Source organism: Aquila chrysaetos, chromosome 6 (assembly GCF_900496995.4).
Source record: "Aquila chrysaetos chrysaetos chromosome 6, bAquChr1.4, whole genome shotgun sequence".
Classification (NCBI taxonomy): domain Eukaryota; kingdom Metazoa; phylum Chordata; class Aves; order Accipitriformes; family Accipitridae; genus Aquila; species Aquila chrysaetos.
The window spans coordinates 9,995,674-10,012,750 of NC_044009.1; the positions used below are offsets into that span (position 1 = coordinate 9,995,674).

The 17,077-nt window shown below is 39.5% G+C and overlaps 1 protein-coding gene across 12 annotated transcripts in view; it reads right to left on the reverse strand.

Annotated features, from left to right (window-relative positions):
* The window catches only part of PCNT (pericentrin), a 101,139-nt gene that overhangs the window by 47,225 nt on the left and 36,837 nt on the right, over positions 1-17,077 (reverse strand). For 7 of the 12 annotated variants that reach the window (XM_041124573.1, XM_041124572.1, XM_041124564.1 and 4 more), the window contains 8 exons: positions 15,920-16,084; positions 13,176-13,322; positions 11,609-11,760; positions 10,563-10,777; positions 9,921-10,147; positions 8,311-8,473; positions 7,110-7,253; positions 3,734-3,772 (listed from right to left, as the gene is read on the reverse strand). In XM_041124573.1, the coding sequence (XP_040980507.1) occupies positions 3,734-3,772; positions 7,110-7,253; positions 8,311-8,473; positions 9,921-10,147; positions 10,563-10,777; positions 11,609-11,760; positions 13,176-13,322; positions 15,920-16,084 (1,252 nt within the window). The remainder of the gene's footprint in view (positions 1-3,733; positions 3,773-7,109; positions 7,254-8,310; positions 8,474-9,920; positions 10,148-10,562; positions 10,778-11,608; positions 11,761-13,175; positions 13,323-15,919; positions 16,085-17,077) is intronic. The other 5 variants (XM_041124574.1, XM_041124575.1, XM_041124571.1 and 2 more) reach the window with 1 other exon arrangement.

Below are 17,077 nucleotides of genomic sequence, written 5' to 3' on the forward strand. Positions count from 1 at the left end.
ATAGCTAAAAGCTATACGTGAATATAATGTGAATATAGCTGAACACGAATACAGAAGTCCAGCTCTTTAGTATTTAAAGCAAGGTCCTACAAAAGCTCATTATTTTACTTTTCAAATGTTCCATTATTCATCTTAAATGTTTTCAGTCATAGAAAAAAAGGTAAGTCTATGATTCTAACAAGGACCTTAACTGGTCATCCAGCTCAGTTCCCAGAATGGGACAATTCCCTTTTCCAAGCATGATCAACTCAACCCACATGATTTCTGACCTAACATCTTTTTAAGTTGCTGTTACAAAACTTCAAGAACTAAAGTGATACCACAGCCTCCTTACATCTTTTCTAGTGCTTCACTATCCACAGATGTTTAATTAAATTTCTAGACACTTTAAAACAAGCCAAGAAACATGAACATTTTTATGTTCATGCTTAAGAGGATAAGCATCACAAGCTTAGAATGATGCAATAGCATTTACATTAAACATTGGGGAAAATGTCTCTGTGGTAAGGATAAAGGAACAGAGTATGCCAGGACTGTGAAGTCTGTCTCTAGAAATTAAAGAGGCTGGACAAAGAGAAACAAGTAAAGGAGATTCTGTTTTGGGACAAAAATATGGACTAAATGAGCTTGAGGTCCACAGCAACTCTATGATGCCATGATTTAGTCACCCTAGTCTCTTACTGTAGCAACTGTACTTTCTCTGCATTAAGACAATATTAAAATATCCAATATAAAACTAAGAGGTTAATTGAGCAAAAGAAAACTGAGCAGATATGGAACTGTACCAGATTCTTTAACCATTTGTCAGATTTGCTAAGCACCTATGGTAGCTTTTGAAACCAACTGAAATGGACACAAAATTGCTTATCAGTCACTTGAATTCTTTGAGATGCGTAGCATACATGTACATTGCCAATGTGAGAGCATGACACACACCAGCTGAAGGGAAAAAAAAAAAACCCAAAACATTTTGCTTTGCAGTCACTCTAGACAACATGTTAAGAGCCCTGCCCTCCCTTACACATGGGTATGCTGGCACTGGGCTTCTCCTGCCATTTTAAATTTGCTATTGGCTGATAAATACAAATCACAGGATTAATAAAGGACTTTGAGGAACTGCTGGAGTTACACAGACCACATATTTCAAAAAGGTCTAGTGCTGGTACATACCTTCTGCCTTTGAGTGATAACCCACAACTACATTCCAACTACATTTTACTCCAAGTACTAATTTTGCAAACTCACAACTACCAAGAGCAGTATCTCAGATGCCCACATAACACAACAACTGTGCAGTCGCCTATGCCACGCTCCCTACTTTTTCTAGCACAGTGCTAAATATAATCACATGAACTAAGTAAGCTTCAAGCTTCCTAATCAAACGTTCATTGAGTTATGGATGTAACTCAGGCTCTGGCAGAATGTATGCAGGTAAATGAAGAGTCTCCCCCAAAGCAATTTCCCTCACAATTCACTTGGAGCTGTAATAGCCTCCTGCTATCAAGGAGATGCAACACAGCAAGTTATCCAAGGCTGAAACACACAGTCCAGAAAAAAGCTGACAACAGTCTGAATTCCATTAGGAGACTGAATCCCAGCCATAGCTGCACAACAGGGAATATCTTTTACCAAGTGCTGTGTTTTGCCAGGCAGGAGACGGGAATGAAATACCACTCTACTGTATTTTGCTTATACATGGTGCACAGAGGAGGGCAAGGTATAGTGTGTACAGATATATGTGCACCCACAAGAAGGGCACGTATGCAGACTGACCCCTTGAGAAAAGAACTGATGCTTTTGTGAAAACAAGCACAGGAATTTTTCCTTCTATATCCTAAGAAACATAATCGTTAATGAGTTGATGGCTTCTTTTTAGGTTCAAAAGGAATACTATTGCTTTCTGAGGAACAAAATACTGATTAGATAAAACTGAAATAAACAGTCAGGGTCACCTCCTCAGACAGAAATGCAAGTTAATGGAAAAAAGTCATTAGACTAACAGATTTTACATGGAATTAAAAATGTTTCAAAGAAAGCAGGTATCAAATTTTGGCAATCTCAGTAAGTGTAAGCTGTTTGAGCAATTTTTAATTTTTTTTTTTTTTAAGCACATGTTCTCCAAGTCTATAAATACAATTTCAAGCAACATGAATAGATCATCAGATCACAGATTTGTTTCTTTGTAGGGACAAACCTGCTATTTTATTAATGCTAATTCAAATCATGCAATTCCACTTTGGTAATGCCCCAGCACACTCCTCCCCTCTCCCAAGATCATCATTAGCAAACGTCAAGCTCCATTCTAAGTGCATTGTATTAGCAAGGCCATTCTACTCACATTAGTACCCCACATCAAAAAAGGGAGAAGGCATCAGCTTTTCAAGGAATAAGCCACGTCAGTGAACTCCAAACAACGTGATTTTTGTTTAGTGTGTTTTCCACATACTACAAACAATGCCAAACCAGAGGAAGAGTACTACAGATGGCTGGGGTGGGAGAAAGGGGGCGAATTTTAGGGCTCAGCACTTGCAGCAAATGCAACTCTTCAGGTTCTAATGAGCTACTGGCAAGAGCTGGACTGCAGCTACCAGGAGAATGTCAATCCCCAAATCCACTCTAACCAGTTAAGTTATATATTTGCTGCAAGCAGCAGCAAATTTAGGGACAGCGAGGTGGTCACCAAAAATATGTTAAATAAAAATAGTGCTTGAGAGAGATCTGAATGGACAGAAGGAATAAAGATACAGTAATGGGCAAGACCACCCAATGCAGCTTTTTAACTCTAATGGAAATTTACCTAGATAATTCATTTTTATTCACCTGAGGGACTTGGTTTCCCTTTGGGGGAAAAGAAAAAGTCTAGAAACAAGAGACAGTGAATATGCAAGAGAACACATCTATGAATATATATATATATATATGCATATAAATAAAATCTATTTAAGAACATGGTAAGAGAATTATATTTTGAGTACACCACAAGACGTAATCATGGCAGCTATGAATTTATCAGATCTAAATGTTTGCTACTCAGGAGTTAAGTATGCACAGTTTAGTTGGGGGGGGGGCAGGAAATGCCTTTTCAATTTGGCACCTACAAATTTTACTTCAGCATTAGACTTCCAAAGTCAGTGGAAAACTCCACAGATCCTTCTTGCTTGTTTTTGGTTTCATCTTTCCTCCCATTACTAGCCTTTCCTTACCATTCTGCTCTCCCCTTCTTTTTTCTGATCTACCTATCCATTCAATTACATTTCTCTAGTCTCCCTTAGACTTCATTCAGTTCTTGCTGTATTTTTTTTTAGCTCACCATTTTACATCACCTCAAATATTTTTGTTTTTTCCCCCTTTAAGTTAATTTAATCATTCTGATAGCCCACTGTGTATCATTAGAAGCTCATAGCAAGCTTACAACCCACTCCATCCCCTCAAAAGAAAAATAAACCTGGCAAACACGAAGATAATGTTACAATGCACTTTAAGCCTAACGGCAGCAAAACATTTTTTCCTTTAAATATTGATCAGTGAATTAAATATTCTTAGTTTTAGTTGTTTTCTGATGCATCACAGAAGTCATAACTATTTTTTGCCAAGATATTCATAATCCCAGTAATTTGTTGGGCCTATTTATGAAGTACTATTCCTCTTTGTTAAAATAAAATCAAACCTATCAATTCATTCACTCAGTGTCACAGCAACACAAACCAGAAAAAACCCACACATCATTACAAACCTGCACCTTCTTTTTGTGCTACATTAGCAATAGGTGTTCCTAGAAATCAAAACACGCAGACATGTACAAGACAAGAATAGGACATCGTGATCCATTCCACCTTCTAAATCACTAAAAATTCATATGTAATACAGAGATAGTGCCTAGCTTTTATTCGGCAGAAATGCATTTCATCTTTATTATGACACAAAGCTCCTGATGACATACGTTGATCCATGTCTATAATTGGACTAGAGCTACTATAGAAATGGTTTTACATTATAACCATGCAAGTTTGTTGCAACATTCTTGACTAGTCACTTACACATTTTCTAAGACAATCAATATTCTCTTTTTGCAGTTTTCCCCATACAGAGATGGAATAATTAATGCCTCAAGCCCCCCTTTTAGTTCCTGCCAGCAGATTCAAAGCAGGATTCAGTCCAGCAGGACTCACTGGCACAGACTTACAGACTCTGTCATACATTTCCATGACATACAGATATACTTCTGTTCAACAATATCATGGAATGATTTTGTGTTTCCTGTGGGACATATTACTCAATGCCATAATCACTGTTGTAAAGCAAGCACAACATGCATATAGTTCCAGTTACAGCCCCTGAATCTGTTTATGTTCTGCTGTCTTTCCCCTGAGGAAAAGAGGTCTTCCCCCACCACCTCCTCTGCCTACCAGGGCAAAAGCGCGTAAGCTCTGTAAGCCAGGGCAATCTGCACAAGACCACTATTCAATTTTCTCTTAAGGTAATAGTAAGATATTATTAAGATGCCATATGAGAGGTCAGAGAATGACACAACTTTTAACACTAACATAAGTACTGTACTTTCTAATAAGGCCTGTAGCATTAGGACAAGGCGTAATGGTTTTAAACTAAAGAGAGTAGATTCAGACTAGATATAAGGAAGAAATTTTTTACGATGAGCACAGTGAAACACCGCAGCAGGTTGCCCAGAGAGGTGGTAGATGTCCCATCCCTGGAAACATTCAAGGTCAGGTTGGACAGGGCGCTGAGCAACTCGATCTAGTTGCTGGTGAAAGGGCTGGAAGGAATGTCCTATGAGGAGCAGCTAAGGACTCTGGGTTTGCCCATTTTGGAGAAAAGGAGGATGAGGGGCAACATCATTGCTCACTACATCTTCCTGAAGAGGGGATGTGGAGAGGGAGGTGCTGGTTTATTCTGCCTGGTATCCGGTGAGAGGATGCATGGGAATGGTTCAAAGCTGTGCCAGGGGAGGTTTAGACTGGACAGTAGGAAGTATTTCTTTACCGAGAAGGTGGTCAGACCCTGGAACCCTTTATCTAGAGAGGTGGTCGATGCCCCAAGACTGTCAGTGTTTAAGAGGCATTTGGACAATGCCCTTAATAACATGCTTTCACTTCAGGGCTGACCAAAAGTTGTCAGGCTAGTTGTTGGACTAGATGATTGCTGTAGGTCCCTTCCAACTGAAAAAATTCTATTCTCATTGAACATGTCCTGCTCATTGCAGGAGGGTTGGACTAGATGACCTTTAAAGCTTCCTTCCAACCCAAACCATTCTATAACTTCATGTACAACATGAGATTTTGATTGCACTATATTTGAAAGGTTGAGTGCAGAGCCAAAAGGAAGAACATGGAGGCGTGGTGAGCAAGAGCAGGACAATGATACAGTCAAGAGTCAGAAGAGAGGTGAAGAGCAGCAAGGTGAAGAGAAGAGGAGAAGGTGAGGTGGGGGAGAGGCGAGAAGCAGACAAAAGTTGCAGAGGAATGATACAGTAGGGCTGAAAGTCAGTCAGAAGTCTATAACAGAGGCTCCTGAGAAGTGGACAGATAATTGCAACATATAGACTGTGTCCAGTCAAACACACCCCTCCTATAGAATTTGGGTCCGTACCCTGAAACCTAGAGTCTTTACATTCCTCTACTACTGACAATGGAGAAATTCACTAGGAAACAGTTTCTTGCTGTCTTTATTTCTGACCTAAGCATGCACTATGTACAACTACCTGTTATGCAGTCTGCTCAGGCAGTAAAGATCTATGCAACATAGCTGAAGGTGGCATTGTGGTGACATAGCTGAGGGTAGCATAATGTTGGCATTAGCAGAAGTAGAAAGGCAGTGATCCCAAATGATAAAATTTCTACTGGAAGATGATACAGAGAAATTCACTTATAGAAGTGCTAGAATGACATTAAGGCTGCAAATTCAAGAAGTCAAAACTACATAATACTATTTAAATGATTCACAGATTCATCATTAAGAACCAGTATAACCTAGTCTTGAGATCCTGCATAGTGCAAGTCACATAACATCTCTGACTTTTCTTCTGTGAACCAAAAAAATATCTTACATGTAAGCCAGCTATATTACACATAGATTCTTCAGTGTCTTTATTAAATCACTGCTGTCACTGCTAAAATGTGCGCTCCTTCATTTGCAGTGTGAGTTATCACAGCATCAACTTCCACTCATTGAGTGTTACTAGACTCCATCCAGTATGTTAGAGAGTTCCCCCCATCCTACTCCACTTCCCTACACAAGCTCCCTTCAGTTAGCTTACATCATATCACATACTCTGTGGGGCTGAGGGAGTGATGGAGTGGGGGAAGGAGTTATGTAGATTGCTTATTTGCACCTACTTATCTGAGTTTGATTTGGTACTTCAGTGGCTGTCTTTGGCTTGCAGTGAGTCACCCTTTATACAAAAATTTAAGATACTTGCCTCATCTTATCCGCTCCAACAACACTACCTCATTCAGCTTTTTCAACACATATACTTTCCTTTAAAAACCTAAATAGGCTTTGAGCTTGACCATTAAAATCTTTCCAGTCACCTTTATTGGTCATGTGTGTGTGTCTTGATAGGACAAGGCTGGGGAGCAGGGGAAAAGCTTAAGTATGAAACTAAGTACTCATCACCACCACAATTTTTTCATAATTCAAATAACCTTCCAGGAGTATTTTATTTCCTCCGTCATTATCAAGCTACCTCCTTAGTCCTGGAAGCTGTCAAAAGCCTTGAAGCTCAAACTCTTCTCTTTGACTGCAGTATCAAATAACCAGCGTTTCAGTTACTAACTAGGTGCTAATTATCTGTTGCAACTAACTACCTGTAGTTAATACATGCCTCTTTCTCTCAGACACTTTCCATTTCTAACTAAACATAAGACTGCAGTAGTACTCTCCACTAACAGTACTATTGTCTTATAAGCAAAGAACCAGCTGCTTTATTTTATTTTCTGCTTTTACAGGAAGACCCTGGTAACCTCTGTACCAGACTGAGCTGTTCACTAGGTCATCAAACCAAAGACTGATACAGTATAGAAACACACTGCAGTGTGCCCTGACAGGACACAATTTTGTTTTCCACTAACAGTGTCATACCCACTCCTCACCAAGAATTGCTTGCTCCTGCGTTAGCTCCTGGAAGCGTTCACGCATACTCTCCAGCTCCACAACAAGGCGACGTTCAGATTCCTCTTTCAGATTCAAGGCCTCTTCCAATGCAGCTTTTTCTGCAACGTAGCCTTCGATAATGCCTAAAATCCCAAGTTAGAATGCAAATAAAGCAATAGACAAACTTATCTATTGGAAAAAAGCATCTTGAAAACATGAGTAAACAATTTTTTGCAAACAATGGAAGGTGACATAAAAAGAAAGAAGTGCTAGATGACTTAAATTTACACTGTAGCTAGGCTTTGTGAAATATCTCAAGGAATAAAATGTACTAGTTAATGTATTCTAACAGGTTTTATGAGGCTGCCATGTCACAAAGTGTCCCCAAGCATGTAGAATACATATGGGGATCACTAAGCCCTGATGGCCTGGGATCACCTCACAACATAGGACAGCCTGACACAACCTCTGATGGGGGATGAGGTTTGAAGAAACAGAATCTCCAGAAAGTAAGATCAAATTCAGAGCCCAAGAAATCCAGGAATGATTCACAGAAAGGAAGGAAACAGGATTTTGGAAAGACTAAATAAGCCTAAAGGGGTATGACTGAGAAGAGGAATGGAAAGCAGATGTCATGATTAGGGAGAGAAGCTCAACTTGAAGGACATGGAAACCCTCAAAGATTCTCCTACATAAAGGCGAAGACCTCAAGTCGTAATCTTCACAAGGGGGAATCAAACTGACAATATGCAGTCTGTGATAGCATTGAGATCAACAGCCTCAGCCTTTTTGTCTCTTCTTACAGAATCTCTTTATGCCTGCGCTACCATCAAACATTGCTCTGGTTCATGCTGAAGCCTTCCAAGGTCAGACAGATGGACTGATTTACACTGGGAGTATATCTTCTTTCCAATAATCCAAGCTCCCATGTTTAGACACGCAGGAATGCAAACTGCTGTTTTAAAAATTATGGTAGTCAATGGTGTAAGTATAGGACTAAGCACTATCATGCTTGCCCCAGGGAAACACATGAAGAGAATTAAGTAGTAGATTTGCAAGAGAAGACTCATGCTTCAAGTAATTCAGCAATCTGAAATGCAGAAAATGGATTACAAACAGGCAAATCAACAACAAAATATTTGGAGGAATGCACTATGAGTAAATGACACCAAAATCTCTATATTGGTTTCATTTTCTTACCCTCTGCTTTATGAAGTTCTAGTGCCAGCTGATTCTTGGCCTCGCTTTCCTCACTGAGGCACTCCATTAGCTCCTGGTGCTGACTAACCACTTCCGCAGTTTCCTGTTTTCGGCGACTGAATTCTTCTTCAAATTGCACATGATTTTCATGCATTTTCTCCAGCTAAAAGTAAACAATTTCCCCTAGCATCAGATCTTAGATGCACATGTGCATTTAAACAAAAGCCTTCTTAATATTTTATAACATTTATGCATTAAGGCCCAGGATTTGAAGTTTCATTTTAGTACTAGGTTGACTTTGCCCAAAACCCCTGGACACTTTGGTGACTCCCTGTATTCACGTACCTGTATTTTCGCCACAAATCTTCCTTAGGCACGTAAGTTTCTTTACTGTGCATAAAGAGAGATACCTCCCTGTTGGTTAAACTGCTCAGCTTGACACTTCCTGAGCCACTTGAAATTCAAAGCATCCTTACACTTAAATTCTTCAAGAGATTCAGTCATGTCTAATAGACAGTGAAGTCAATACATGATCAGATTTCCAAGGTATGGCACCCGTTCTCTGAGACTATGTATCTTGCATTCCTACGTGCAATGTCTCAAGTTCAAAGGAAAGGAATAGAGCAGCCCCATTCCCATTTAGTTTACCTTATCCTGGTGGATAGAACATTTCACAGACCTAAGCAAAGTATGCTTGAATGCAGCTGATGAAGGTGACCTAGAATCCAGATCTGCCATGGCTTGGGCAAGTGCTTTAGCCACAAATTAGCCACAAGCTAGTGGAATGAGCATCAGTACCCAAAAATACAAATTTAAGCACCTCATTCTTGGAGGGATTTTTTTTAAGATGGTGAATATACATTTCACAGACACTTATCTCTGGGTTGCACAAAACACCTGATGAGAAGAAGAATTTCAGAAATATTCCTTCCCTTCACATTTTCTCTTAAATTAGGGGCTTCCTTACTCAACAAACTAATTACTGCAGCACTAAATTCAATCCTCTAAATGTATACAGTACTCAGGCATCTACCTCAGATTTACAGCTTCTCTTCCCAAACCTGAATGTCTAGACACTGCATAACTCAGTATGGACGTACTCAAATTCATTTATGATATTGAGTCCAGCTCCTTTTATCACAATTAAACAGTATGTAATTACAAGGATGTTTCCTTGCTGCTATCTACATATTCCCAAAACATTTTAATATGGGACTGAGTTTTCCTGAACCTGCTTATCAACGTTGAAGAACCATTGATGTGAAGTGCCATAAAACTCCCTCAAAAACACTTAACTTTTGGTCTCCTGAAGTTACCAAATGCATCTAAAATCCTAGTTTAAATCTACTTAAGGCAAGCTTTCCTACAGGATCTGCTAGGAAAAAGAAAAAAAGTTGTTCAAGTGTCATTTATAAGAAATGATCAAATAAGGGCAAAACCTTCACTGTAAGCAGCAGGGGATGCACATGCCTCCCTATACTGGTAACTTGTCATGTATTCAGACAAAATCTGATTCTTTTTAATAGCCAATCCTACAGGGTACTAAATACACAAGCCTTAAAGCAGATTTCACATTTTCAGTATAATTATATATCTACACAAATTTTTACTTGTTTAGTTGATTCTGTAACCAGTTCCAGAAGTCTCTCCACTGCAGCGTGCAAACGATGACAAATTTTCAGTATCATTTCTTCATTTTCACATGCCAATTCTGGCTTGGCAAAAACACTTTCACATAAGTATTGGCTCAACTCAGACTCCTCGTCAGTCACTGGAGACAGCTGGTTGTGTTCTGCGAGAGTTTCATCAAGCAGCTCATCCACTGAAAACAAGCAAGCTATTTAAAAACACAGAAAAAATGACACAGAACTGGCCACTCAGATAACAACTGACATCAGACATTGGTTCATCCTGAAGATGTATTACAAGATGAAAACTTGTACACATCAATAACTCAGTGTTGAAAAATCAAGACAGTCTTTCACAATGTTTCAAAATACTGTGCTACACATCAGGGCCTGAAACTCTGCATTCACCAAGTTCATCTTTCTTGCCCTATAACCCATTCAGCCTTTTCCAGCAACATCTTAGTAGCTGCACTATCTTAAGTGTGTGGCAACTTTGAAAGAGACACAGAAAACACTGCAAGAAGAGATAGCGGCTGTCTGAACCTCATCCATATGAAAGGAAATGAAAAGGCTTTTTTCAAGAATGTGAATTGACTACATCCAGTTATGCAGATTTATACTCACCTTTTTCTAGGTGATGCTTTTCTTTGGCTTTGAAACACTGCATGAATCCCATTTCGTCCATAATACCGTGACTTTCTCTAGAATCTCCAGAAGCCAGACTGTCATCAAGGCAAAGACCAATCTTGCTACAGATAAGGTCCTCAACAGCTATTGTGGCCTTCACCAACTCCATAAGCAATTTCAAAACATGCTGGTAAGATTCCTGCAGTTTTTTCCTAGAACAGCATATCGAACACTTCAAAAATTGCAAGCACTTGATTTAAAGGACACTTTGAACCTACTGAAAAACTGACAGTCTACAATGGGTATCTTGCCATAGTTTGACAGTTATCAGTGAAGATGATTCAGATGACTCACAAAAAACCAAGGCCATTTTCACAGAGCAGGCTCAGCAAAAACCCTTTGCCTTCTCCACAGGTAGATGGAGAGCTCATACTGCAGTCACAAGCACTTCAGGCTTCCACATCTGTGGAAGCACCGGTAGGGAGAACATCTACTACTATAATATCTGTGACATCAAAATAACTAGGGGTGTTCTGGCAGAGCAGACAACAAAAATTTTACTTATGAAAACATTTTAGTTTTGAGAAAAACAGTAAGCCAGTTTCTTAAAGGTGAGAGAGGGAATTCTTCTAGAAGCTTATTCAGCATGACAGCTTCTCTCTAACCCACACAGTCCAATGACATATCAAACCAATCTACATTGCACTGAAAGGTTTCTGCGACCAAGATGTTTTCTCCATTTCCTAGCTTTTTCCAAGATTATAGAGAGTGGAAACCCCAAAACAGCAAAGACTCCATCAGGCCACAAGAAAAAAAGGAAGAAAAAGAATCTTGCTCTCCATATCAAGATAGGTTGGTAATTGAAAAAAAAACACCAAACCAACCTCAAAAAACCTTGCAAATAAAAGCAATATATCGTCATCCTACACTATTAATTTGAGCTGGCTTAATTTTGCCTAGTTACTGATTTCTTTCTGAAAAGTGAGACAACAAGCAAACAAAAAACCAACCAATAAGCATTAAGTAACCCAAGATGTACAAACCTTTCATCCTTGGACTGCTCAATATCGGATCTCAACATGGCTACCAAATTCCCTCCTTCTTGGTTTTCTCTTTCCCGCTGCTGAAGGAGTGTCTCCAGTTCAGAGTTGGTCTCCTCTATTTCACGGTTTAAAGACTCCACTTTCTTTTCCAGCTGTGGAAAATACAGTAAAAATGCAACAAAGTTGATCTTGTTGCCTAAACAAGACAAACTTCACCCAATCATCGTCTGCTATTATGCAAATTTGCTTCTACAAGTACTAGAAATGAAGGACAGCAGAAAGGCTAAAAATGAATGGTTATTTTTTTAGTTCTCCTTTTCTGATGTTGATTTTGCTTCAGGGAGTTGCCTCACTTGCATTCAGACTCAGTGCATACAAGCAATGCAAAAAGCTCGTAAAAACTTCAAATCATACTTTAGTTTGCTTTCATTGTTATGCCTCAAAGACCCAAAGCAATGTCCTAGCATAAATTTTGACACTGTAGCACACAAACCTGAACAGCAACCTGATCCAGTATCATGAGTGCCAGCTAACTTTGTTCTTTGCTTTATAAGCTCTGCCTGAAAACAAGTTTCTAGAAAAATGTTGTCTCTCATTTATATGTTCAGATGACACCTCCATCCCATTAAAACACACACATATACATATATATATAAAAATACATATATGTATGTATATACCTACCCCTGACCCCCGGATTTTGCTGCCAAACAAATCACTATTTTGTTAGAAACTTTGGCTCATAACTAAGCCAACAAATCAGTCTATCTATTTCAGAGGAAACTGCAAGGAAAGAAAAGCATTCTACTCCCGTGCCAACTTTCTCACCCCTCATCAAATCCTGTATGAAGAGCAGGAAACAATAATGCATTTCTTCCAGTGGGGGAAATTCTTAGTATTACTCCCAGTTTTCCCACTAAACATAAAGGCCTAACAGAACAGTCTAATATACCAAATTTACATTTTGGTCAGAACTTCCTGAATTGTGAGACAAGACATAAATGTTTTATTTCATTTTATCTTCTATTTTGAAAACTCAAGCTGTTCCTCTCTCTCTAAAGCTTTCTGGGTAACCTAGATTCGATTTAGATATTTGCTTTAGAGAAAGCATAGAATTTTGTTTTGTTTGGCAAACGAATATTATCTTTGCCACTTCCAGATTCAAACTTACCATTTGCCTGTCTTAATTCCTCCAAGCTATAGGTCAGTTGGTCTAACAAAAGCTACTAGAGCACTATTTTCTTGACAAAAAAACCCGTGATAGATACAGATGGCATCAATACACAGTCAACAAAAAGGCAAACCTTCACTTATAAAGCAGTGTTAATCTCCCTGAGAAATGGTTGAGGACCAGTTTTCAAGCTGATAACCAGTTTCAATTTCCATGTAACTGCTGTAGCACTCCAGCTAAGACAGAGACCATCATACAATACACCTTGAAAACTACCAATCACAAGAATTATACACAGTCCCTCTACATACATCTTGAGAAAAGTGAGAGGACTGTGCTAAAATACAACCACAAAAGTACATTTAAAAATCTAGGTTTAAAATATTTTCCACGCACCTGGATAATTATTGCTGCTTTTTCCTGCAGCTGGGCTGATAACATCTCCTGCTCCTTTTGGTGAGCAGCCTGTGCCTTCTCCCTCTCCTGAATCAACATCTGCTCCTTGTCATGTAGTGATGCCTTTTTTTCAGCTTCAAATTCATCCTGCGTAAGTCACATATACTTTGATTTATCAAGGTGGGGGGGGGGACGGGACGGGACAGACGGACGGACCCAACCCCCCAAAAAACCACAACCAAAACCCTCCTGCCCCCCCCCCCTTTTTTTTTCTTTAAATGTGCACACCTTACCTCTCAGATTAACTAGCAGTAATTTACACAGTTAACATGCCCAATCAACAAAATCCTGCCAAAATTATGATTTAAAGGTAGTTAGGCAGGTAAATGAACTATCTGAATGTGCTCACTGAGACCTGGGTCATTTCAGACTGCTGAGATACTGATGAGGAACAGAAAACAGATGGGCAAGTGGGGACAAAGATGGACAAGTCAAGACAAAGATGGACAGAAGCCACTTTCAGCAACTGCAAGTAGTACAACATGCATAGTACTGAGTTCCACATAGAAGGAGTGATTTACCAGAACAAACTGAAAATCTACAAGGTAGATTTACATGGCTAAATGATCTAGAAGCTATTAAATTGAATCTCAGTTACCTCAGAGTGCTCTAAAGCACTCTAAAGGAAGGGATTATTAGACATCCCCCACTCCTGCGCATCAGCAAATAAGGGAGGTGAAACAAGATCCTTGGATCCTTTCCCAAAGAGGCTAAAAGGAACCCTGATTAGTAATTGTTTCTGCAACACCAGAATTGGGAAGTGAGCTTTCCTGATCACAGTATAAAAACAAACTCCTGCAATTTGATCTATGAACACCAATACACTCCAAGGTGATAGCTGCCTCTTTTTTTATTGGTAAGTCAAGAAAACAGTTTTTTCCCCAAGGCATGAAATAAGACTTCAGAGCAGCACATCGGTAGTCACCTGAGCTGTCCTGGATCCTTTGTGGAAGACTCAGCCAGTCCTTGCACTGAGTAGACTCAAACAGCAGCACGCTTAGCAGTTAACAAGATACAAATGAACAGACACAAAGCAGTATAAGGACTTTACTCAACCAGTACAGTAAACTTGTGGATAAAGTCTCTGAAACAGCCTGCCTATTCTCCTCAGAAGCAGTGCATCCACTAAAAGAGTATGTCAGACTGTAGAAAGGAACTCTGAATACCTAAAATCTGCTACAGGAGGCAGGGGGGAAGAAAGCAAGGAAACTGGCTGGCATGAAGGCAATCCCATGAATGAGCATGGGGGAAGTAGGCAGGGGAAGGCTCATTGTAAAAACCTGTATCGGACCATGACGCAGCTCAGCCTGACATTGCAAAGAGATCCAGCCAGCCTCTTCTGGGACAAAACATGGATCATCAAGTTAATGAGGAAAAAAAAAATCCCAAAAGACACAGCTGTACTAGCAGTAGAATTACCCGCGGCAAAATTTCAACAAAAAGAGAGGTTTCTGGTGTCCCAAATTCTAACTAAAGCACCTTGGCAGCACAAGAGAGAGAAAAGCAGGAATCACTTCTGGGGTATATGCGTAGCAGTCAGTCCAGTCCCAGCTTCTGTGGACTGAAGGCTGGGGTTCAGCTGAGGACAGCAATGCCAAATATACCTCCAGCAGCTTTTCAGGATACGCTTGTGTCCTCCGTTTCAAAAGACAGCTGCACCAGACAGAGAGAGGTCAAAGAATGACCAGGACTCCACAGAGGGCCAGAGGCAGGAAACAGGAGAAATTTTCTGCATGTCTGCAGCAAGCAGTTCTAGAGGATTGTGGAACGGTTAGGAAGAGTCCCACCTGAGGTTGGAGTGCTGACAGGAACAGTAAGTATCTGGTGAAATCTCCCAAGGAGAAGCAAACAAGGGGAAGGTACTTCATCTAATCTTTGTGCTCAGTACACGCTCAGTACAGTGATAACACTGAGATGAATGTAAGCACTATTCTCAGTGTGTTGGCGTGTTTCCCCTCTCTCTTCTGACACAGGATGTGTCTTCTCCATTCATTTAATAGCTCGACATGCAATTGTCACCTAACCAATGAATGGATTTTGCACAAGGCTCAGAAGATGACAGGCAATTACTACATCATACACAAGGGCAAACAAAGATAATTTCCAGGGATAAGCATCTTGAAGATGCTTATCAAGATGCAAGTTTGGAACTCAAATGATGAACCCAAGAAAGCAGAAATTAAGAACAACTAAAAAAAACCAACTCATGCACAAAGTGCTCACTGTCATCACACTCTTGGTAAAAGCTTAGGTAACACTGGACGTGTTTTTGCCACATATACACAAGCACAGTAGATAAGGGATGATAGGCCAAGGGCATAGTCTCTGCAGATACCAAGAAGAAAAAGTTTCAAATGACAAACTGAACATAAACATATACAAGGAAAGTTGCTTAGAGCAAATACTTTCCACTGATTTTTTTGTTTTATTTGAAGGACACTACTTCACATCCAATTCAGGATTTTAAGACAACGCTGTAGTAAATACCATAACTGCTTACAGAACTACACATTGTTTCTGATACTGCTTTTCTAGCTCCAATGTTGTGAAGCAAGGAAGATACCCAACTCAGATTGTTATTTTGGAGTCATACAGCTGAAGAACAAAAATGTATACCAATTGTTCTTTTTCAGCAAACCACACTACCAGTGCGTACACTGAAGTTGATTTTAATCAGACCGTACCTTCAGCTGTGCAATCTGTTGTTCAAGCAGTACCTCCGACTGACACTTCAGCAGCTCAATCTCTTCCTGGAACTGAAGCTGCTGCTTCAATTTTACCTCCTCAAATTCAGCCAGAAGAGCTGTTCGCACAGTTTCTACTTCAGAGGCCGATGCAGAAGCATACATCTGCAGACAAGTAAGTAATATAAAATATTTTAGCCATAGTATTATAATTAAGGAAAAAATAAAACCAAAACACAGCAAAACCATCGAGCTCAACCAAATTCTTAAGAGTATTTTCACAATAGTTCTCCCCAATCCTCAAAGTCACACAGAGCTGCCATCTATCATCATGCTGACTATAGAAAAAAGCAAGTTGATAAAAATAGGTAAGAAGCAGCAAGACATTAGGTAGCAAGTAACTCCTGTATTCACGACAGCACCAGTTCAGACTAACAAAGTACTCCCTACTTGTTCTTTCCAACAGACACTTCCCTAAGAGAAACTGAAAGAACTAAGGAAGAAAGAGGGGGAGAGAAACACAGGGAGAGCCTATTTTGTTAAGACGTGATTTCTCTTGTTCAAATGAGATTAAACATTATGCAGCTATATTTAATGCAATTATCCTATGAGATATTGCAAAGAAGTCCATCAAAAATAGCAGAGAAACGCTTGGTGGTTTTTTTGTTTATTTGTTTAGGGTTTTTTTTCTATTACTGTCTCCAAGAAGAGTCACTGTAGTCATCAAAATAGAGAGAAATCCTGTTTCTAGAATGAAGGGCTTAAAAATTTAATAATCATGAGAACTTCCCAGAAAACTAACAAAACTATCTTCCTAGGCAAGCTGTTCTTCTAAAAGTAAAGAGAGTTTGCAATGTAGTCCAGTCAGCTGGAAATCACTACCCACTCTAAGGCCTGACAGTCCAAAAGGGGATCTCCTTAAACCTAAATGGTTTTTGTGAGGTGCACCAGGTAATAGAAAGGTACACCAGTGATTAGGGAGTTATTTGACACACTATCCATTTTTCAAATTAGTAAGTGAAAAAGCAAAAGTAAGTTATATATTAACATAACATACATTGTTGGGTTATAGCTGGATAAAGCTCATTTTGTTTGTGACTTCTCCTAATATATAAATGTAATATCCAATATAGAAAAGTGAAAAGTCTTGATCACTTG